At 46.6% G+C, this 24724-nt stretch overlaps 1 protein-coding gene across 2 annotated transcripts in view; it reads right to left on the bottom strand.

The window, feature by feature from the left end:
- The window catches only part of SGSM1 (small G protein signaling modulator 1), a gene marked incomplete at its 3' end in the record, with an annotated part of 84813 nt that extends 72572 nt beyond the window's left edge, over positions 1–12241 (bottom strand). For both annotated transcript variants that reach the window (XM_079717733.1, XM_079717734.1), the window contains exons 1-2: positions 12187–12241; positions 12045–12088 (exon numbers count right to left, since the gene is read on the bottom strand). In XM_079717733.1, the coding sequence (XP_079573859.1) occupies positions 12045–12088; positions 12187–12205 (63 nt within the window). In that variant the 5' untranslated portion in view covers positions 12206–12241. The remainder of the gene's footprint in view (positions 1–12044; positions 12089–12186) is intronic.
- Positions 12242–24724: the final 12483 nt, after the last annotated feature.

The raw sequence follows: 24724 nt of genomic DNA, 5'->3' as shown, positions 1-24724 counted from the left end.
TATTCAGGGTCTTTTGTGTTTCCATACAAATTGTGAAATTTTTTGTTCTAGTTCTGTGAAAAATGCCAGTGGTAGTTTGATAGGGATTGCATTGAATCTGTAGATTGCTTTGGGTAGTAGAGTCATTTTCACAATGTTGATTCTTCCAATCCAGGAACATGGTATATCTCTCCATCTATTTGTATCATCTTTAATTTCTTTCATCAGTGTCTTATAATTTTCTGCATACAGGGCTTTTGTCTCCTTAGGTAGGTTTATTCCTAGATATTTTATTCTTTTTGTTGCAATGGTAAATGGGAGTGTTTTCTTGATTTCACTTTCAGATTTTTCATCATTAGTGTACAGGAATGCCAGAGATTTCTGTGCCCAGAGATAAACCCACGCACATATGGTCACCTTATCTTTTTTTTTTTTTTTTTCTTTGCGGTACGCAGGGCTCTCACTGCTGTGGCCTCTCCCGTTGCGGAGCACAGGCTCCGGACGCGCAGGCTCAGCGGCCATGGCTCACGGGCCCAGCTGCTCCGCGGCACGTGGGATCTTCCCGGACCGGGGCACGAACCTGTGTCCCCTGCACCGGCAGATGGACTCTCAACCACTGCGCCACCAGGGAAGCCCTGGTCACCTTATCTTTGATAAAGGAGGCAGGAATGTACAGTGGAGAAAGGACAGCCTCTTCAATAAGTGGTGCTGGGAAAACTGGACAGGGACATGTAAAAGTATGAGATTAGATCACTCCCTAACACCATACACAAAAATAAGCTCAAAATGGATTAAAGACCTGAATGTAAGGCCAGAAACTATCAAACTCTTAGAAGAAAACATAGGCAGAACACTCTATGACATAAATCACAGCAAGATCCTTTTTGACCCCCCTCCTAGAGAAATGGAAATAAAACCAAAAATAAACAAATGGGACCTAATGAAACCTCAAAGCTTTTGCACAGCAAAGGAAACCATAAACAAGACCAAAAGACAACCCTCAGAATGGGAGAAAATATTTGCATATGAAGCAATGTGACAAAGGATTAATCTCCAAAATTTATAAGCAGCTCATGCAGCTCAATAGCAAAAAAACAAACAACCCAATCCAAAAATGGGCAGAAGACCTAAACAGACATTTCTCCAAAGAAGATATACAGACTGCCAACAAACACATGAAAGAATGCTCAACATCATTAGAGGAATGCAAATCAAAACTACAATGAGATATCATCTCACACCAGTCAGAATGGCCATCATCAAAAAATCTAGAAACAATAAATGCTGGAGAGGGTGTGGAGAAAAGGGAACCCTCTTGCACTGCTGGTGGGAATGTGAATTGGTACAGCCACTATGGAGAACAGTATGGAGGTTCCTTAAAAAACTACAAATAGAACTACCATATGACCCAGCAATCCCACTACTGGGCATATACCCTGAGAAAACCACAATTCAAAAAGAGTCATGTACCAAAATGTTCATTGCAGCTCTATTTACAATAGCTTGGAGATGGAAACAACCTAAGTGTCCATCATCCGATGAATGGATAAAGAAGATGTGGCACATATATACAATGGAATATTACTCAGCCATAAAAAGAAACGAAACTGAGCTATTTGTAATGAGGTGGATAGACCTAGAGTCTGTCATACAGAGTGAAGTAAGTCAGAAAGAGAAAGACAAATACTGTATGCTGACACATATATATGGAATTTAAGAAAAAAAATGTCATGAAGAACCTAGGGGTAAAACAGGAATAATGACACAGACCTACTTGAGAATGGACTTGAGGATATGGGGAGGGGGAAGGGTAAGCTGTGACAAAGGGAGAGAGAGGCATGGACATATATACACTACCAAATGTAAGGTAGATAGATAGTGGGAAGCAGCCGCATAGCACAGGGAGATCAGATCGGTGCTTTGTGACCGCCTGGAGGGGTGGGATAGGGAGGGTGGGAGGGAGGGAGACGCAAGAGGGAAGGGATATGGGAACAGATGTATATGTATAACTGATTCACTTTGTTATAAAGCAGAAACTAATAAAAAAAATAAAAATTAAAAAAAAAAAGTTTACTGACAGTGCTATAAATAGGCACCAGGCATTGTTTCCGAAGACTAGAAAGACCGGCCAGCCAGCCGGGCCTGGAAGGAGAGGTGTTCTGGGGCTGAGAATGGGGTTCTCACCCACAGGTCTGTCATCGCCACCCTGCACAGGTGCCTCAGACCCCTCGACAAGGAGACTTCCCCAGTGCCTGATTCTAAGAGCATTCACCTGGGGACATCTTGGCCAAAAGGTCCCTCCGGCCAACACTCCTACAACCCAGCCACTGATGGACATGGAGAAGCCCTGAAGACCATCCCCCGGCCGCCCCCCATCCCCAGGAAAAAGGGCCCGCGTGTTTCACATCCTCAGCCCACGCCATGGACACCCGCCAGCTTTCTCCCGGGTGCTCTGCCTACTGCGTGTGGCGGCTCCCCTGGCAACATGCCCCGTTTCCGCAGACCCACGGGCCTCAAGGATAAGGAAGGCGCATACGGACTCCAGAGGGTGCCGAGATTCTCTGGAAGGCTGCCCAAAATTTGGGGGTCTGGGCGGCTGCAGCAAAGAAAGAAATGGAATTCCCAGATGGTTCACACTCAGGATGGACCAGAAGATGGACTAACCACCTCCAGCCAACCTTAAGAGGAAAAGTAGTGAGATAGTGTGTTTAAGGGCTGGGTTAGAATCCTGGTTCTTATGGGCTTTCCGACCTTGGGCAAGTCACTTCACTTGCTCTGTGCTTCAGTTTACTCATCTGTAAAATGGGATAATAAATAGGACCTACCCCTATCTCTGAGGTAGGGGTAGGTCCTATTTATTAAGGAATTTTTTAAGATCAAATATGTTAATGGATATAAAGCACTTAGCACAACGTCTAGAACATGATAGAACTTTCTGGACATGCTCTATCCCTGTATTGTCCAATATGGTATCACTAGCCACATGGGGCTATTGAGCACTTGAAACGTGCCTAATGCCATTGAGGAACAGTATTTTAAATGTAATTTTACTTGATTTAAATGTAAATAGGTACACGTGACTAGTAGCCCACGTTGGACAGTGCAGGTCTGGAATATAGTAGGTGCCCAATAAATGCTCATTATGATTATTATTAGAGATTGATATTGTTATTAGAGGACTCACTGGGTTAGAAATTAGGAGACACCATTTCATTTCTGAGCACATGGAGGTCGGGAAACTGTACTGTATTCATCTTTGTATCCCAGCATCTTTCAGGATGTTTTGTTTTTTTTTTTAACTCTGTGAAAGGTTTATTTAAAACCACATTAAAGGACACCAACTGTATTAGGGTATTTGGGTTGTGGATCCTTTACAGGTCCTGAGGATAATGGAGGATACCCTCTCCATACAGCAAGTACAAAGTGTTTGTACAATTTCAGGGTTTTGCACACCCCAGAGTAAAAATCTCTGATCTAGCAGACACCTGCACACAGCAGGTCCCCAGGCAGCACTTGGGATCACAGCCAGGCACGGCGCATCAGAGTGGCCACCTCTACTGTTAGGGGCTGAGCTCCAAATGCAGGACCCTCAGGCTGTGAAGGTGGATGTCTGTGGTTTGTTGGCCTAGTTACCATCTCCCTGTCTGGTCATTTTACCTTGACTCTCCTCTGGGTCCCCTCCTTTACTCTCACAGGGCTGACTCCACACTTCACCCCTTCAGGCTTGACCAATCAGAGCAATCCATCCCACAGCCATTGGCGCAAAAGGAGCACATGACCCAGGCTGGTTGGATGAGATCTAATTCTAAGACTTCTGCTAGAACCATGGGGAAGGAGAAGCTCTGTTTGTCTTGATGTCAAGCTGGCATATTGTTTCCTGAGAGCGGGCAACACTCTACCTCCCCATAGAGAGAAAGCATAAAGCTTACACAGACAAAAGCAGCACAGAGAGATGGAGAGAGATGGTCCTGATAACATCACTGGAACCCCTGGATACAGCTGTACATAAAGCTGGATCACTACAAACTTCCCAAACCCTTGAACCAACAGATCCATTTCTTAGCCTCTCTTTCCCTTTCTGCTTTATACTTACATATTTATTTATTGTTTTAACTAGTTTTTTTTAGCAAGTTATTATCCAACTTGAATTGGATGGGGCTGGCTAAAATACCCTCCTTTGCAGCTGTGTGACCTTACTTAGTCTGGCTTCTTAACCTCTATGAGCTTCAATTTCCTCTTCAGTGAAGAGGAGTTGCTATCTGTACCTACTCTACAGGAAGATTGCTTTGTGGATTAAATGAGACAGAGTAGAGCACTTAGAGTAGCGTTTAATAAATGGTAGTAGTAAAAATGTCTTTATTTCTTAAAAAAAAAGAAATGATAGCTGCTCTTTCTATTTCAACATAATTCACTAAATAACAATAATTAGAGGAGAATTCATTCAATGCCCCAAGTATTGCCAAGTCCCTTGATCTCTTGAGGCTTCAGTTATCCGATTTTTGTATGGGGTCTACGGCAATAGGACCTGTTAGTGTCCTTTACAAATGCCCAGAATCTGAGTTCCTTCAAGATTTTGTAAAGAAAAAGCACAGAAAAACCTATTCATCTCCTATCTTCTTGTACTACTAAAAGAAAGAAAAATACGCTACCCCCATTGGAGTTCAGCCCTCCTAGCTGCCTCACCCGGGGGCTCACAGCAGCTAAGCAGCAGGGCCAGCAGGCTCACGAGGGTTTCTGACCTCCTGAGGCTGAGGGATCACCTCCACGGGGGCCGATGAGCAGTCAGACACAGAGGGAACCTCCAGCTGCCCACCCGAGGATGGCAATGCCATCAGTCTGGACTCAGCCTTGCAGACTCCTACTCAAGGGCTCAGTCCCGCTGGATCCCCTTCCTAGGCTACAGCACTGCTCCTGTGGCCCTGGCAACCCCCAGCCCGAGGCTTACCCAAGGAGAGCAAGACCCCATGCTGAGGGCATCTGCAAGTTCAACGTGACCAGAAAGGGCAGCAAAATGTCCTTCTGCAAACAAGTTCCATCTCACTCTTAACTGGGTGAGCCAAGCACTGTGTCTGGTCCCTCCACAAATACTGTCAAACCCCCGTGTGATAGCATAAACGAGTGGTAGATGATGCCCTGGCCATCTGATACACAAGGAAACTCAAGCCAGAGAGATTCCCACAGCTCCTAAATGGCAGGGCTGCAACCTGAACTCAAGGCTGTCTGGTTCCAAAGCTTGGCCTTATCCCTAACTCCACACTCTCGTCATAGCTTATAACCACATTGGTTTTGGCTCCAGACTGCAGAGCAGGGTCCTGGAGCCAGACCCCCGAGCTGTACCACTTACAGTCTCCACGACCTCAGGGGTGTTACTTGCCATCTCTGTGCCTCAATATCCTTCTCTATTAGGGAGAATGTTTTATCCACTCCACGGGGCACTGAGATACTTAAATGAAGTCATTCATATAAAATGCTCAGTAAATGCTGTTTAAAAGAACTTGATCCCATTAGAATGGCTTGAGTCGAGCCCTTGTTTTCCTTGAGTGAAGGCTCCCCAAAAGTCTTATCAGCTACTGAGTATAATAAGTCTTAAATACAGACCTGGCAAATTCAGAGTAGAGAAAACACAGGAGAGACTTGGCTCTTGTAAAGAGATGCCAGTCAAATTAGATGGCTCGATGTTCTTAGAATACCTGAGCCGTCCGACCTTGTCCACTTAGAAAGCAGGAGAATGAGACAGGGAGAAGGGACCCACTAGGAGGCCACAGGTCATTAGGGGCAGAGTTGGGACAAGGACTCAGGTGTCCTCATCTCCCATCCTGGGGTCTGCAGCCAACAACTGTGGGCCCAACTGGGTGACAGAAATGCACTTTCCCACCTGCCAACCAGCAGCAAAGGCTACCACCCTCTCGCAGAGCCCCTCAGGAGGTTACTGCAGGGGGCACCCAGCCAGACTTCACGGGAGACAAAGCTAAGCAGGAAAGCCAGAGTCCCTCCTGCCACCCCCGTCACATCGATCCCAAGCCCACCACTATCCAAAGCGCCCGGAAGCCGCATTGCCGGAGATACAAAAAAAGCATCAAACCAGACTATGTGCGGATATAGCTGCATTATTCATGAGAACTTCTGCCGTTTTAAGCTCGAAAACACGACACACACCAACTGATTTGAGTCAATCCTACAAGCATCAGAGAGCCCCAAAATATCCCACCCAGTATTCCTGCTTTTGTTCATTCGATCAGCAAGTGTTTTCGGGAACCTCCACTTGGCCCAGCAGAGGAGTGTGGGGCTGTGATTTCCAGCCCAAGAATGGAAAGCCCGGAAAGAACTAGATAGAAGTTTCCTCTCTTGCCTAATGACTTTGTATCCTCATTTGTCCCCTCCATGTATTGCCTGCCTGCAGCCACACATAGGTGAACTCACATTCCCCCCATGCTCAACATCCCCCCACGGCTCCCATCTCACTCAGAGTAAAAGCCAAAGCTTCCGAGGGCCACAGGCCCTGCACGATGGGCCTCCTGCTCCTTCTCTGACTTCATCTCCTCCTCCTTCATTCTTTATCCCTTTGCTCCAGCCTCGCTGGCCTCCTCGCTATTCACTGCTCCCCACTCAAGGGCTTTGTATATGCTGTTTCCTCTGTCAGGAACACCCTTCCCACAGATGTCTGCCAAGGAGACAATGTCACTCTGTCAGAAAGGCCATCCCAGAGTGCCCCCTCTGGAGCGCGCTTCTCACCACTCTCCACCACCTTTCCTGCTTTATTTTCCTCATAGCTCCTGTCACTATATTTATTGTGTTATCTATCTGTCCCCCAACTAGACTGTAAGCTTCACGAGAGCATGTGAGCAGGGATGTTGCTTTGTTCACTTCTCAATCTGCAGTTCCTACAACGGCGCCTGGCACCTAGTAGATGCTCAATAAATATTTGTGGAAAGAAAGAAAGAAGAGAGGAAGTTTTCTTCTAAGAGCTGGCAGAATGGGTCTGTCCTGGCCCCTGCTGCCAAATGAAACTTCCTGAAGTATAACTCCAAGCAAGACCTCCCCTGTTCATAAATCTTCTAGAGCTCCCCACTATCTGATGGAGCAAAGGCTGCCACCTGGCATCCACAGCCCTGCACAAGCTGGGGCTAATGGACCTTTCCTGACTCATCTCCTTCCCCTACACACATCTGACCCCCAAGCCTGCTTCCGGGGACTCTGCCGTAGCTTGTAGCTCCCTACCTCTGCCCTCTGTGAATCAGGGGCCACGAGGCCACCCTTCAGATCCTGACAATGTGGGATTTGAATTCTGGCTTCTCCACAGGCTGGCTGTGCAACCTTAAAGCGAGCTGCTTACCGTCTCTGTGCCTCCAGGTCCTCTTCTATAAAGTGAAGGAGATGGTTATTCTCCCTCTTAGGGTTGTCTTTCAGAGTAAAGGAGGTGGCATGTAGGGACCAATCAGCAAAGTAGTGCTGTTCTGAGCTGGACACTTCCCTGTGATGGGGGCTGTCCTGTGCTTTGTAGGATGCTGAGCAGTATCCCTGGTCTCTTCCCACTAGATGCCAGTAGCACCCCCAGCTATGACAGCCAAAAATGTCTCCAGATGTTGCCAAATGTCCCCTGGGGTAGGGCTGCCAGATTTAGCAATACCTACTCATTCTAAAAAACTGTTTGTTGTTTGTCTGAAATTCGAATTTAACTGTGTGACCTGTATGTTATCTGGCAATCCGACCTGGGTGGCAAAATTGTGCCCCCTTCTTCACTAAGAGCCACCGGGTTAGACTGACACCACCACAGGGTCCTAGTACTAACATCAGTTGTTTCCCTCTTGATTTCCTCCAACCTTCTCAACACGCCCCACCCACCTCCCCTCTCATGATCCCCCACTCAGGAGCTGGGAGGCTGAGTCCCCAGACAAGCCCAGCTCAGCCACCGCAATGACGGCTCCCCAGGACAGCCCTCACACCAGCTCCAGTGTGCAGAGCTAAATGTAGCTTCCTCTCTAGCACCCACCTCATCCCCCTGCCTCTTTCCCAGGGTCTCTCCTCCGGCCCACAAGCCCTTGCCTTCTCCCCTCCAATTAAGAGGCCTCCCAGGCCCAGCCCCAAGGCAGGAAAACAAGGCACTCTGCTTCCGTTATCAACACGTGTCACGTGGCTGGCTCCTTTAGTGGCAGTCGTCATGGCAACAGGAAGCCAGTCCCTGAGGCTCTGGGAACCAAAACAAAATTAAGGGGTGGAGGCGGGGAGGGAAAAGGAGGGGAGGGCTAATCGAGCCAGGAAGGAGCCAGGATAGAGTCGGTTGGATTTAACTGGAGGAAATTATGCTGAGGCCACGCTGTCCCCAGCTTTCCCTGGGTGGCGCTGGGGAGACAGAAAAAAAAAAGAATCCTGTCCTGGAGAAGCTCAGACTAACATGGTGGGTGTTTTCACATGGTTTACCCTGATGGGTGAGTAATTTTCACCCCCATTGTGAATAAACTGAAACCCAGATACGTGTGAAGGTAAAGACAGATGCTTGTCCAAGTTGTACAATTGATAAGCAATGAGTTTCGGCTCCACCCTCTTCTTCCATATTCCTCATGTCCTCCCCACTCCTTTCCTCTTGCTTTTAGGACAGGACCACACGCTCTGCCCCCCTCTGCATGTGGCACCATTCTCCTTTCTCTCTGCACTCCAGCCACTTCCTAGTCCTTCCATTCCTTGTCTGTAGTGCTCCCTCCAGCCACAAAGTCTTTGCATGTGCAGTTCCCTCTGCCAGGAATGGTTTTCCTCTGTCTCTTGCTACCTCATACCTTCACCTAAAAAGCCTACTTATCCTTCACACATCTTCTTAAACATCACTTCCTCCGGGAAGCCCTCCTGAGCCACCTGAATGCAGTTATATGTTCTTGTGATGCCAAGTGCTTCTACTTCAGACCTCAGTGCACAGCCTGCAATCATCCTTTTAATTACATTCTGATGTCTGTCAGGGTCTGTCCACCGTACTGGAATGTCAGCCCCCAGAGGGCAGGGCCTATCTTGTTCACTGTGGGAGCCACAGAGCCCAGCTGAGTCAGCACTAGATGGAACTTCCAGCCCCACAGGCTCTACTAGCCTTTGTAGCTTCAGTGGCTCAGACAAAGTTTGCAGACCTGCCTGGCTTATCTACAGAAACTGACTGTTAAGCTGCCCCTTCCAGAAAGGAGGATGGGAGGGGCCTCTGGGCGAGGCTGTGACAGGCAGGGATGTGGTTCTGAACCCAGAGGGTGGAGAGAAGGAAGACCTCAATCAATTCCCAGTTTTCTAAGCAAAGAGCTCCCCTTCCCCATCCCATTGGAGATGCTCTCCAAAGGGGTAGGCAGAGGAAGGAAAGGAGAGAGGAGATCTGCTTTGGGGGGCATGGATTTGTCACTACGTCCTTGGGGGCACCCATGCTGAACAGGGGGCTCACAGACAGAAGACTGTTCCCCGTCACTGGTTCTGTGCCCTTGAAACATCGCTTACTCTCTCTGGGCCAGGTTTCTCATCTGTACAATGGAAATTATACCACCCACACATGCTGAGATTGTGGCACTGTGTAGATGTGGATGGGCATGTTTGTGATTTAGGGGGTAAGAGAGCCTGGCTCTGACACCAGACAGGCCTGGGGGATAAGTCCCTTCTGGGTTGTGTGCTCTTGAGGAATTCACTCCTCCTCTCTGAGCTTCAGTTTCCTTGTCTGAAAATGGGAACCACCTCACTCACTTCATAAAATTACTGTGCACACAGGATATGGCACAGAGTAGCCCCCAGTAAGTGGAAGCACTAATTACTAAAACGATGTGCCCCATGGAATGCAAAATTTAGAAACAGCCATCAACTTGCAACTATAAGTCTTGCCTTCTGATTGCAGATCGGGGTCAATGGGCACTCGAGGTCCTTTGCCGAAACTTGCAAGGTTCTGCCTCTGCACCCCGCCCCCTCCGGCTCCCACCCAGGCATCAAGCAGGATGCCAAGAGGTCCCTCTGACCAGGAGATGGCCTCAGCCTCGAGCCAGGCAGAAAGCTCATCCCAAGCCCCAAACTCAGTTGCTCCCAGGAGAGAGAATGCAGCCCCAGACCGCTGGCCGCCAGGGGGAAAGTCCCCCACAGCCTGGCCAATAACCCAAACTAGACTGACATGGATGGGACCTCCAGGGACACTGAACCAATGCTTCCTCCTCCAGATATGGAAACTGTGTCCCTGAGAGGGGAAGGAACTCGTCCAGGGCATCGAGGGAGCTGGTAGCAGAGCTGGGTTCAGGGCCCCAGCTGGAGGCCTGCCCAGAGCCGGGAAGCACTCCCTCCAAGATGTTCACAAGCTCTTCTGCCTGTAGGTCCCCTCCCCCAACCTCTCGTTGAACCAGTCAAGCATTTCCTTAAAAACACAGCCACTCCAGGTGAAAACATGTGGGGAGCACACATTACACCTAGGTTTAATTAAACAATGAACAAAAAAATTGTAGGTTTTTAACCTGAAGGGTTTTGGGCGGGAGGTCTATACACACTTCTCCCCGAAACAATCATAATATGTAGGTTTTGATGGAAAGAGGGTCTAGACAGAGCTTTCTTCAGGTCCCCACAGGGGTCTCTAAGAGGCCTGAGCTGAAAAGTTCTGGGCCTTTCTGAGGGATTCCATGTAGCCTGTATGTCTCCTTATTCAGAAACGCTAGAATGTGCAGTCAGCCTGGAGCTGATTCTTTTAGCAACGATGGGACATGCCACACACAGAGACATACGCACAGACACACGCCCACGCCCCCCAAGCGGGGAGGGGCAGCAACAGGTTCCAGCCTCCAGGCTGCCCTTGGTGGTATCTGCCACCGTGCGGGGAGGGGCTTCTTGGTGGACAGCACTGTTACCAGATACTGACACCCTCAACATACACAGAGGCACAGGATCAGGTCAGCCCCCAAGGTCTGCGGCCATTCCTGGTCTAGGGCTGAGCACTCAGGATGCAGATGTGAGGCAGGCTCAGCAGCAATGGGGTCCCACGTGGAGGGATGCAGAGTGACATGAGGAGGGCGATGCACACACAGACACACACACACGGTCACAGCTCACTCATGCACACACAGACTCATGCATCCCATGTCACATGCACACACACAGTCACAACCTCACTCATTCACAGAGATTCCCACATCACACAGATACACATCATAATCACAAAAACAGATAAACACACAGACACACGGATGCATGTACACACAGAGATACACTTAGATATCTCCAGGCAGATGCACACATGTTCTCAGATACACATACTCACAGCTACATGTCCTCACCCACACAGACATGTGCATGCACGTACACACACAAAAAAACACACGCAGTCCAGGTATCTAAATGCTTCCCCAGGCACCCATCACTATAGATTCTCCCACTCTCCGAGAAGTCATGAACTATTAACTCTAAGGCTAGACTGGGCTCCCGTCTAACCCCAGGGAGAGTGAAGGGGCAGGGGGGCAGCTGAACCCTGACGAATTCTCACCCTCGTTCGAGGGTGGGGTGGGGTGGGGGTCAGGGGGCCCTGCCTGCCAGGGGAGCATGCGCACATGCCTCAAATGGAGGAACCCACTGACCTGGGACTCTCAGGGAGGGAGTCCCCTGGCTCCTGGGGGTGGCTCCAAGGAATGAGAATTTCGGGGAGGGGGTAGGTGGGGGGCTTTATTTCCCCGTAGTGAATTTCTCCCCTTTCCCGAAGTCTGGTGCTCCTGCTGCAGCCCCATTCGGCCCGCCCCCGACAACATGCCCTGTCAGCACCCCCAGATGCTTTTCTCACCTTGGCGAGACCCACCAACCTGCTCTTCCACAAGAGGGGGTCCTACTCAGACACATCCAGGTGTGCCGCCACCTGGAGGGCCCTCACTCAGCAGTCGTCCCTGCACACAGCGCAAAAACACCCAGGGCCCCCCACCAATAATCCCACCCCCAAGCTCACCCGCTTCTAGCCCCGTGGGGTCAGCACCCACGCAGGGTAGCTCCACACCCCAGGAGGCCACCGCTCCTTTGCAGACGCTTTCCGGGCTGGCTGCGGTGGCTCCCTGCCCTGGGGGTCGCGCCCCCCGCCCCCGCCCGGCACTTACCTCCTTCTTGACGGTGCGCAGCAACCTCTGCCGGGTCTCCGCCTCTGTGGGGTGACACGGGGGAACTGCCGCTTAGCCGAGGGCTGGGGGCCGCGGCTCGGGGCTGCCCTCCCGCCGCCCCCCGCGTCCCGCGTCCCCTTACCCGCCAGCCCCGAAGCCATGGCTGCGCGCACTGCAATCCGAGTGCGGCCGGCGGCGGTGGCTCCTAGGGGCTTCTCCCGGCTGCTGCGGCCGCGGCGGGGCGGGGCGAGCGCCGAGTGACGGTCAAGGCGCCAGACGTCAGGCATGGCCGCGGCTGCCCCACCCTCCGGAGAGCCACGCTGGGCCGCCCAGGCCCTAGCTGAGGCTCCGCGCGGCCCGACACACACGCTCACCCCCGCGCATCCCGCGCACCCCGCGCCTGGACCTCCCTCCCGAGGGACCGCCTCCCCCCATGCCCACCCGCCTTCTATGGGGCCGGGAAGGACAGCATCATTTATTCAATGTCTGCTGTGTGCCAGGCTCGGAAGTGGCGGGAGACAGTGGGGCTACTATCGACACTCTACTAGCTTCGGTTTTCTCATCTTTAAAGTGGGTATATGATTACCTCATGGGAATAATATGCGACTTAAATGAAGTACTGAATGTAAAGCGCTTAAAACACACCTAGGAAAAAAAGGCCAGCAACCATAAAAGATAGCTGTGCTGCTACTATTACTGTTGTTGTTGTTGTTATTATTATTATTATTACAGGCATACCTCGTTTTATTCTGCTTTGCTTTTTTTTCATTTTAAAAACTTTACCATGGATATTTTCAAACATATATAAAAGTAGAGAGAATAGCATAATAAACCGGATTTACACATCCCCAGTTATTAATATACAACCAATCTTTTCTTTTTTATACCTCATTTGTGTCCTACCCCCTGACACCATTATCATTTCATCTATAAATATTTCAGTGTGTATCTCTGAAATATAAGAACTTTTTGTTTACAACAAAACCCCAATCTCATTATCAGACCTAAAAAATTAACACTAAATTCTTAATAACAACAAATATCCAGTCAGTGTTCACATTTTCCCAATCAACTTATAGATTTCAGTCTATTTTCAACTAAAGTATTGCTTATGTCTTATACCCTTTATTGCACTTTGCAGATATTGTGGGTTTTGTTTTGTTTTGTTTTTTACAAATGGAAAGTTTGTGGCAACCCTGAATTTAGCACGTGTATTGGTGCTATTTTCCCGATAGCATTCGTTTGCTTTGTGTCTCTGTCACATTTTGGTAATTCTCACAATATTTCAAACCCTCCACCTGCAAAAAGATTGACTCCTCAGTGAAGGCTCGGATGGCAGCATTTTTTAGCAATAAAGTATTTTGAAATTAAGGTATGTCCATTTTTTTAGACATAATGCTATTGCACATTTAATGGACTGCAGTATAGTGTAAACATAACTTTTATAAGCACTGGGAAACTGAAACATTTGTGTGACTTGCTTTATTTCGCTATTCACGCTTTTTTTGTGATGATCTGGAGCTGAACCCGCCATATCTTTGAGGTATGCGGTATTATTAAGAATCTTCCAAGGCACACTGGTTCTCCATCCAGGAGATGCCAGGCCTTGAGGGGCTCCCTCCCCCACATGCAGGTCACTGGGAGAGTGGGGTCCTGGCAGGACCCCAATAGGGGCACCTGTCAGCCAGGATCGCCAGGGCTGGGCAGGCAATGGGCTCTTTGGGACCAAGGTTTGTTCCACCAAGTTCCTGACTTCATCCACCCAGGATGCATCTCAGATCTGTATTTATTGAGCACCTACTATGTGCCAGGTTACTGTGCTGGGGATACTGAAGTGAGCAAGACAGACAAAATGCCTCACTTTGTGGGGCTTAGGGAATAGACAACAAAATAAATAAGCAGATGATATAGTATGATGGAAGCTTCTGGAGAAAAATAAAGTAGGCAAAGCAGAGAGGGAGGGCCCAGATGGGTGGGCTTTGTATTTTGAAGTGGGGTAGCTGAGAGAGGCCCCACTGAAGAGGTGTCATTTGAGCAAAGACAAAGGAGTAGGCTGTGGGGATTTCTGGAGGAAGAGCATTCCAGGCAAAGGGAAAGTGCAAGTGCAAAGACCCGGAGGTGGGAGTGCGCCCACTGAGTGTGATGACAAGCTGAGAGGCCAGTGGGGCTGGAGTGGCACAAACAAGGAGCACAATGGTGGGCCAAGGTCCTGTAAGGCCTTGAAGTCCACTTTAGGATTTGCATCCTGCCCCAGAGGGCCCCCCACTATTCAGTTTTCCTTTCGGAAGGACTGAGGACAGCTCAGAGTGTGCCCTCTCCCTGCAGCCGTGGATCCAGAGTCCCCTCTTTTCCATTTGTCAGTGTCAGGGGCCTTTGACCATAAGCCACAGGTGCTGACTTTGGCTAACTTAGCAAAAGGGAATAGACTGGAAGGATAATGGGCATTCCCAGAGTCCAAGGGAGGCTGGAAGACTCAGAAATGGGATGAAACCAAGGCAGCTCTGGAAGGCCAGAAAGAGACTCTTGGGAATAGTCGTCTGACAAAGACTGTATGTTTTAGAGCAGCACCACTCAGGTGAGAGGAGCTCCATCTATTTAAGGCCCTGTTCCAGAGAGGGAGCATCTGATTGGTCTGGCCTGGGTCACACAGCCTGCTCCTTCTGTGGGAGGGGAGTCTCAATCAAGATCAGCTTGGAAAGATCCCAAAGCCCTCCTCAGGGTCTGAGAATTCCACCATCTGACTCACGACGACCCAGGCTTTGCCTCATACCTGTGCTGCTGACCACTGGTGCAGCTGCGGGAACCAGCGAGAAAGGCCTGTTTATCCTGCAGTGTCTCTTTAGCGCCCTCTACTGAGAAAACTCAGCATCGTGCTCAGTATAAAAGACGATCTTACTGCAGTCTTGATTATTATGGAGGAGCGTCCCCTGGACTCCGGGAATGCCCGTTTTTCTTCCAATTTATTGCCTTCTGCTTAAGTTAGCCAAAGTCAGCTTCTGTGGCTTATGGCCAAAGACCCCTGAACACTTCCATTCACTATGGAAGAAAGAATTTGGAGTTGAAAAGCAATACACTGATTACTAGCACAACGGCATGACCCTATTGTGAAGTAATTGACCTAGAGTTTTCTCTTACTTGCAGTTGAAAACACCTTGCTGATAAAATTATTCTATGTAATGTGTTCATCTGTTTACATGAACATTTGTAAATAAAAGTGACCTGCGTTTTCACCTAAAAATGAACATCTATGTCAATAAATATAGATCTAGATCATTCCAGGCACATGGAAGAGCAGGTGCAAAGCCCCTGGGGTGGGAATGAGCATGCCTAGACAAAGAAGAGAATGGATGTGGTGGAGAGTGTAACACAGTGAGTACTTAAGGCTCCTCCAGTCCATAACTCCCTAAAAACACCCAGGAGAGTCCTGATTTCCTTCTTACCTTCTCATTCCACATTCTATCCATCAGCAAGCATTTTTAATTTACTGTGGTAACAGTCACATAACATTCACCATTCTAACCATTTTAAAGTGGACAATTCAGTGGCATTTAGTACATTCACAATGTGATGAAGCCATCACCACTCTCTAGTTCCAGAACACTTCTTCATCTCAAAAGGAAGCCCTGTACCCATTAAGCAGTCACTCCACATTTCCCCCTTCCCCCAACTTTTGGCAACCACTAATCTGCTTTTTGTACCTATCAGTTTGCCTGTTCTGGAGATTTCCTGTAAGTTAAATGATCCAGTAGGTAGCCTTGTGTCCAGTTTCTTTGACATACCATATTTTTGAGATTCATCTATGTTGTTGCATGTATCAGTACTTCATTCCTTTTTATGGCTTAAGAATTTCCATTTTATGGACATACCACATTTTGTTTCTCCATTCATTAGTGGATGGACATTTGGATTGTTTCCACCTTTTGGCTGTTGTGAATAATGCTGCTATGGATAGTGCTGTATACTTCGGTGTACAAGATTTTATGCGGACAAATATTTTTATTTGACTTGGAGTGTAATTGCTGGGTGCTATAGACTGAGTGTTGATGTTCCCCTCAAATTTATATGTTGACACCTAATCCCCAGTGTGACAGTATTTGGACGTAGGACCTTTTGGAGGTGATTAGGTCAGGGGGATGGAACCCTCATGAATGAGATTAGTGCCTTTATAAGAGACCCCAGAGAGCTCTTTGGCCCCTTCCACCACGTGAAGACACAGCAAGAAGATAGCCATCTATGAATCAGAAAGTGGGCTCTCACCAGACACTGAATTTGTCAGTGCCTCGATCTTGGACTTTCTGGTCTTCAGAACTGTGAGAAATAAATTTCTGTTGTTTATAAGCCACCTAGTCTATGGTATTTTGTTATAACAGTCCAAACTGACTAAGACATGGGTCACATGGTCATTCTATGCTTAACGTTTTGAGGAACCTCCATATTCTTTTCCATAGTGACTGTACCATTTTGTATTCCTACCAGCAATGTACAAGGATTTCAATTTTTTCACACCCTTGCCAAAACTTATTTTCCTTTTTAAAAATTACAGTCATCCTAGTGGGTGTGAAGTGGTATCTGATTGTGATTTTGATTTGCATTTCCCTAATGACTAATGATGTTGAATATCTTTTCATATGCTTGTGAGCCATTTGTATAACTTCTTTGGGCAAGTTTTATTCTAGTCTTTTGCTCATTTTAAATTCAATTGTCTTTTTGTTGGTGAGTTGTATGAATTCTTTATGTATTCTGGATACTAGACTCTTATTACATATATGGCTTGCAAATATTTTCTTCCATTCTGTGGGCTATCTTTTCTCCTTCTTGATAGCAGCCTATTGAGATAGTACAAAAAAAGTTTTAAATTTTTATAAAGTCCAATTTATGTATTTTTTCTTTTGTCACTTGTGATTTAAAAAAAAATTTTTTTTGTCCACTCCACAGGGCATGTGGGATCTTAGTTCCCCAACCAGGGATCAAACCTGTGCCCCCTGCATTGGAGGCATGGAGTCTTAACCACTGGACCACCAGGGAAGTCCCTGTTGCTTGTGATTTTGATGCCATATCTAAGAAACCATATCCAAAACCAAGGTTATGCCTATTTGCCCCTATGTTTTCTTCTAAGAGTTTTATAGGTACAGCTCTTACATTTAAGTCTCCAATCCATTTTGAGTTAAGTTTTATATATGGTGTGAGGTAAGGGTCCAACTTCATTTGCATGTGGATATCCAGTTGTCCCAGTACCCTTTTTTCAAGAAACTATTGTTTCTAAAAATAAAGCTACCGGGCTTCCCTGGTGGCGCAGTGGTTGAGAGTCCGCCTGCCGATGCAGGGGACACGGGTTCGTGCCCCGGTCTGGGAAGATCCCACATGCCGCGGAGCGGCTAGGCCCGTGAGCCATGGCTGCTGGGCCTGCGCGTCCAGAGCCTGTGCTCCGCAACGGGAGAGGCCACAGCAGTGAGAAGCCCACGTAATGCAAAAAAAAAAAAAAAAAAAAAAAAATAAAGCTACCATATGATCCAGCAATCCCACTCCTGGACATATATACAGAGAAAACCATAGTTCAAAAAGATACATGCACCCCAGTGTTCACTGCAGCACTATTTACAATAGCCAGGACATGGAAGCAACCTAAATGTCCATCATCAGAGGAATGGATAAAGAAGATGTGGTACATATATACAATGGAATATTACTCAGGCATAAAAACAAATGAAATAATGCCATTTGCAGCAACATGGATGGACCTAGAGATTGTCATACTGAGTGAAGTAAGTCAGACAAAGAAGACAAATATCATATGATATCACTTATATGTGGAATTTTAAAAAATGGTACAAATGAACTTATTTACAAAACAGAAATAGAGTTACAAATGTAGAAAACAATCTTATGGTTAGCAGGGGGGAGTGCAGGGGGAGGGATAAATTGGGAGATTGGGCTTGACATATACACCCTACCATATATAAAATAGATAAGTAATAAGGACCTACTGTATAGCACAGGGAACTTGTACTCAATACTATGTAATGACCTATATGGGAAAAGAATCTAAAAAAGAGTGGATATATGTGTATGTATAACTGATTCGCTGTGCTGTATAGCAGAAAGTAACACAACATTGTAAATCAACTATACTCCAATTAAAAAAAAAAGAAACTATTGTTTCTCCATTGAATGGTCTTGGCAGCGTCTTGAAAACCAATCGATCATAGATGTATGGTCTCCTTTCTGGGCCCCCAATTTTATTCAGTTGATCTATATAACTATCCTTATTCCAGCACCTCAGTTTTGATAACTGTAAGGAAGTGTGAATCTACCAATTTTGCTCTTTTTAAAGATTGTTTTGACTATTTGGGGACTCTTGATATTCCATATGAATTTTTGGATCAGTTTTTTCATTTCTGCAAAAATGGTGTTGGGATTTTCCCTAAAGATTGTACTAATCTGTAGACAGTTTGGGGGAGTATTGCCAAAGTTTATAAAGCGGTTTCACAGTCATCACTTGATCCTCATATTGTCCTTATGAGGTAAAGGTTACAATCAGTGTTTCCCATTCTACACACAAGGAAACTGAGGTCAATGAGATGGAGCAACAAAGTCCAAGGTCTGGCTGTTAGGAGGTGACAGATCCAGGGCATGGAAAGCAGAAGGAATAATACATGCAGGGTTCAGAGGTGACAGCCAGTATGATACATTTGGGGAATTACATGTTGCTCAGTAAATTGAATACCGGGGTATCGAAAGTGGGGTGGCTGAGAAAGCTCTGGGGTCCACTCAGGGAGGTAGCACCACATACTGGTTAAGACCACAGTCTCTGGTCAGACATACACAAGACTGAATTTCAACTCAGCTACTTGCTAGCTGTGTGATCTTGATCATGTCCCTTAACCTTCCTGAACTTCAGTTTCCTCATTTATAAGATGGGGGCAATAATGATCAATATAAGCTTGTTGTGAGAATGAAATGGATGCCAAGTGCTATATTCCTGGCATACAGAAAATGCTCAAGAAATGATAGTCTCTAGGGACTTCCCTGGTGGCGCAGTGGTTAAGAATCCACATGCCTTAAGAATCCACATGCCAAGGCAGGGGACATGGGTTCGAGCCCTGGTCTAGGAAGATCCCACATACCGCGGAGCAACTAAGCCTGTGCGCCACAACTACTGAGCCCTCGTGCCACAACTACTGAGCCTGTGCTCTAGAGCCCATGAGCCACAACTACTGAGCCCTCGTGCTACAACTACTGAGGCTGCGCTCTAGAGCCCACGAGCCACAACTACTGAGCCTGCATGCCACAACTACTGAAGCTCGCATGCCTAGAGCCTGTGCTCCGCAACAAGAGAAGCCACTGCAATAAGAAGCTCACACACCGCAATGAAGAGTAGCCCCAGCTCGCCGCAACTAGAGAAAGCCCACACTCAGCAACAAAGACTCAACACAGACAAAAATAAATAAATAAATTTATTTAAAAAACCCGTCTCCAGTCTCCAAACTTCAAAATCTGATTGGCTTAGCCTAGCCAATGAACTGACTCTATCCTGGGTCAGGTGGCCCTATCTGCTCCAGTCAGCTGTAGCCAGAGGGCTGAAGTTATCTGGTGTGAACGTTGTTACTGAAGCAGAACGAAGAGTATGTGGCTCAGGAGTGTGCCTATGAGTGAGGCCTAGAGAAGGTGGGAGAGAAAAGTGTTCCAGATGTTCTCTGAGGGCTCCAGGATGTCCTGGTTCCTGTGCCACAGGCATTGCCTTCTGAACATCATTCCTTATCCTCTAAGCCTCATTTTTCTCACCTATAAAATGGGAGAGGTGTTAATTCTACTTGTCTATCTATTTCCCAGTGCACCTGTGAAGATAAGAATCAAATGACATCGTGTTTATGGAGACTCTTGGTGTACATGCCATGTAAGTACATACGATCGTTAATTTACCAAAGTGATAAAATTATGTTATTGAGCTGCTAAAGCAGATCTTAGTCAAGGCTCTTGAGACAGGAAAGACACTCACTCTGAGTCACTTAAATTGATGGAAAGATATACGGGGCGGACTGGACAGAAGAAAAGGACAAGCCGAATAGCATCTCTGGCTGTGTGAAGGTTAATGATTTCCTCTTGCTGTGTGTGGCTCCGTTCTCTTTGCCGATGGGTCTTTCTCCCTTTACTAATGTATGGGAAGGAGACTTATTTTGAATTGTGGGCTCTTTCCAGCAGTATGTTTGGGGGTTTTTTTGGCCGCACCACATGGCATGTGGGATCTTAGTTCCCCAACCAGGGATTGAACCCGTGCCTGTGCCCCCTGCATTGAGAGCACAGAGTCTTAATCACTGGACCACCAGGGAAGTACCTCCAGCAGTGTGTTTTTTAAAAAATTGTTATGAACATATGTTACCTTTTCACAAAATAGAAAATAATAATGATAATAATAAAGATGATGGGGTAGGGTCTCAGCAGGAATTGCAAGTACCAGTCTGTTTTTTGAATGTTGCCTCCTTGTGAATCAGCTACTTCTCCAGGACGCCTTAGTTTCTTCTTTTGGAGTGTGGCATTAGAAACCAAGATCTGGGCACGAGGTATCTTCTGCTTGGCCTCATTCTGCCTCCTTCTCTTCACACTCCCTTCGAGGTCTTGGGTTTCCAGTTTCCTGGAGGAATGCACAAATGAGAGATAAATTTGTGTTAGAAACAAAGACAGAGGGCTTCCCTGGTGGTGCAGTGGTTAAGAATCTGCCTGCCAATGCAGGAGACATGGATTCGAGCCCTCGTCCGGGAAGATCCCACATGCTGCGGAGCAACTAAGCCCGAGTGCCACAACTACAGAGCCTGCGCTCTAGAGCCCACGAGTCACAACTACTGAAGCCTGCATGACACAGCTACTGAAGCCCGAGCACCTAGAGCCCGTGCTCCACAACAGGAGGAGCCACCGCAATGAGAAGTCCCCACGCTGCAACAAAGAGTAGCCCCTGCACTCCGCAACTAGAGAAAGCCTGTGCACAGCAACAAAGACCCAACACAGCCAAAAATAAATAAATAAATTTTTAAAAATTATAAAAGAAATGAAGACAGAGCAGAAGCAAGGTCCAGGATACAGGAACCCGAGCTCTGGCTGCTTCTCAAGCAAACTGTTCTTTCAGGTCGGCTTTTGCTTCCTAGACTCCAGAAGTGTGGCTCTTGAACCAGAGGAAACTGAGCTGGGTGATGGCCCGACACTGCTGTGTCCAAAAGAGCCTGGGCAGGTGATAAGGGGACCTTTAATGACAAGGCTGCTCCTCACTGTGCCCTCGGCAGAAGCAGGGCCACCGGTAGCAAAGGCCAGAGCCTACATCTCAGCACCGCCTTGCCTTTGGTGTCACCAGGCTCCCAACTTGCAACAAGGGGGCTCTGCCTTGGAGCACCTCCAGGTTCTGACTTAAGGCAGGGGCAATCGTGCCTGCAAACACAGGGTTATTCTTAGTGCCGCGTCCTGTGGTCACTATGGAGGTGTTTTGGTGAGGGGGGCCCCAGGTGTTCAGGCCACGCTTCCCCCATAGCAGCTTGTAGTTCTCAGGGACCCACTCACTTCTGCTGTAATGCTGAGTGCTGCAAAGGGGCAGCTCATATCTGGGGCAGATCTGCAAAAAAACCCAACAAACAAACAAACAAAAAACAAAAGAAGAACCATCACATAAACAATAATCTGCTCACCAGGGAACCACATCACTGACACTTGGATGCACCTCCTTCATGGCTTATTTTTAGGTGAGCCCCCCACCCATTATCCCATAGGAAACAGGGAGTCCTTAAGAATTCCTGGGCTGGAAGAGTTCTCTCAACTTAATTTTGAAGCTCAAAAGACAATTTGGGGAACCTACATGGGCCTTAAAAGATCCAGTTACAACACAGGAGCACCTCAATACATAAGGCAAATGCTAACAGCTATAAAAGGGGAAATCGACAGTAACACAATCATAGTAGGGGACTTTTAACATCCCACTTTCACCAATGGACAGATCATCCAAAATGAAAATACATAAGGAAACACAAGCTTTAAATGATACATTAAACAAGATGGACTTACTTGACATTTACAGGACATTTCATCCAAAAACAACAGAATACACTTTCTTCTCAAGTGCCCATGGAATATTCTCCAGGATAGATCATATCTTGGGTCACAAATCAAATTTAAGAAAATTGAAATTGTATCAAGTATCTTTTCCAAACACAACGCTATGAGACTAGATATCAATTACAGGAAAAAATCTGTAAAAAATACAAACACATGGAGGCTAAATAATACACTACTTAATAACCAAGAGATTACTGAAGAAATCAAAGAGGATATCAAAAAATACCTAGAAACAAATGACAATGAACACACGATGACCCAAAACCTAAGGGATGCAGCAAAAGCAGTTCTAAGAGGGAAGTTTGTAGCAATACAATCCTACCTCAAGAAACAAAAAACACCTCAAATAAACAACCTAACCTTACACCTAAAGCAATTAGAGAAAGAAGAAAAAACCCCCAAAGTTAGCAGACGGAAAGAAATCATAAAGATCAGATCAGAAATAAATGAAAAAGAAATGAAGGAAACAATAGCAAAGATCAATAAAACTAAAAGCTGGTTCTTTGAGAAGATAAACAAAATTGATAAACCATTAGCCAGACTCACCAAGAAAAAAAGGGAGAAGACTCAAATCAATAGAATCAGAAATGAAAACGGAGAAGTAACAAATGATACTGCAGAAATGCAAAGGATCATGAGAGATTACTACAAGCAACTGTATGCCAATAAAATGGACAACTTGGAAGAAATGGACAAATTCTTAGAAAAGCACAACCTTCAGAGACTGAACCAGGATGAAATAGAAAATATAAACAGACCAATCACAAGCACTGAAATTGAGACTGTGATTAAAAATCTTCCAACAAACAAAAAGCCCAGGACCTGATGGCTTCACAGGTGAATTCTATCAAACATTTAGAGAAGAGCTAACATCTATCCTTCTCAAAGCCCTGTTAGGACTAGCAGGGCCTGAGTTAGGAGTAGTGTCAGGGCTTTAGTTAGGGACAGTGTCAGGGCCTTAGTTAGGACTAGCATCAGAGCCTTCATTAGGTATCGTGTCAGGGCCTGAGTTAGGAGTAGTGTCAAGGCCTCAGTTAGGGACAGTGTCAGGGCCTGAGTTAGGAGCAGTGTCAAGGCCTTAGTTAGGGTCAGTGTCATGGCCAGAGTTAGGTGTACTGTCAGGGCCTTAGATAGGGACAGTATCAGGTCCTGAGTTAGTAGTAGTGTCAAGGCCTTACTTACGGACAGTGTCAGGGCCTTAGTTAGGAGTAGCATCAGAGCCTTTGTTAGTTATCATGTCAGGGGCTGTTAGGAGTAGTGTCAGGACCTTAGTTAGGGACAGTGTCAGGGCCTTAGTTAGGACTAGCATCAGAGCCTTTGTTAGGTACCGTGTCGGGGCCTATGTTAGGAGTAGTTTCAGGTCCTTAGTTAGGGACAGTGTCAGGGCCTGAGATAGGATTAGTGCCATGGCCTGGGTTAGGAGTAGTGTCAGGCCTTAGTTAGGATTAGCATCAGAGCCTTTGTTAGGAACAATCTTGTCCTGATCTTAGAGGAATTGGTTTCAGTTTTTCACCATTGAGAACAATGTTGGCTGTGGGTTTGTCATATATGGCCTTTATTATGTTGAGGTAAGTTCATTCTGTGACTACTTTCTGGAGGGTTTTTTTTTTTATCATAAATGGGTGTTGAATTTTGTCGAAAGCTTTTTCTTCATCTCAATAGATAATCAATATTATCTCAATAGAGATAATCTTATGGTTTTTCTCCTTCAATTTGTTAATATGGTTTATGACATTGATTTGTGTATATTGAAGAATCCTTGCATTCCTAGGATAAACCCCACTTGATCATGGTGTATGATCCTTTTAATGTGCTGTTGGATTCTGTTTGCTAGTATTTTGTTGAGGATTTTTGCATCTATGTTCATCAGTGATATTGGCCTTTAGTTTTCTTTCTTTGTGACATCTTTGTCTGGTTTTGATATCAGGGTGATGGTGGCCTCGTAGAATGAGTTTGGGAGTGTTCCTCCCTCTACTATATTTTGGAACATAGAGAATAGACTTGAGGACATGGGGCAGGGGAAGGGTAAGCTGGGATGAAGTGAGAGAGTGGCATGGACATATATACACTACCAAATGTAAAACAGATAGCTAGTGGGAAGCAGCCGCATAGCACAGAGAGATCAGCTCGGTGCTTTGTGACCACCTAGAGGGGTGGGATAGGGACGGTGGGAGGGAGGGAGACGCAAGAGGGAGGAGATATGGGGATATATGTATATGTATAGCTGACTCACTTTGTTATAAAGCAGAAACTAACACACCATTGTAAAGCAATTATACTCCAATAAAAGTGCTGTGATTAAAGGGCCTCTTTTGCATGGACACGCCTTGTAATCTAACTGCTGCTAAGTCAAACAGCACCCCAAAATGATTTATGAGATTTTTCTGTCTCAGTTTCCCCTTATGGGTCTTATAGATGCTAATTAAAAAATAGACTAATTAACTTTAAACAATGGCAAAAGGCAGAAGGGAGAGTCAAGGGACTCATCCCAGCAGAATGGAAATCTTTGCATGGTTTTTGAGGAATGGGATGAATAAAGCTGACCTTAATGGCATTGAAACAAAAGTCTTAATGGAGCACCATCAAAG

This window comes from Hyperoodon ampullatus (assembly GCF_949752795.1).
Source record: "Hyperoodon ampullatus genome assembly, chromosome: 13".
NCBI lineage: Eukaryota > Metazoa > Chordata > Mammalia > Artiodactyla > Ziphiidae > Hyperoodon > Hyperoodon ampullatus.
This window is presented reverse-complemented; position numbering and strand designations above follow the sequence as displayed.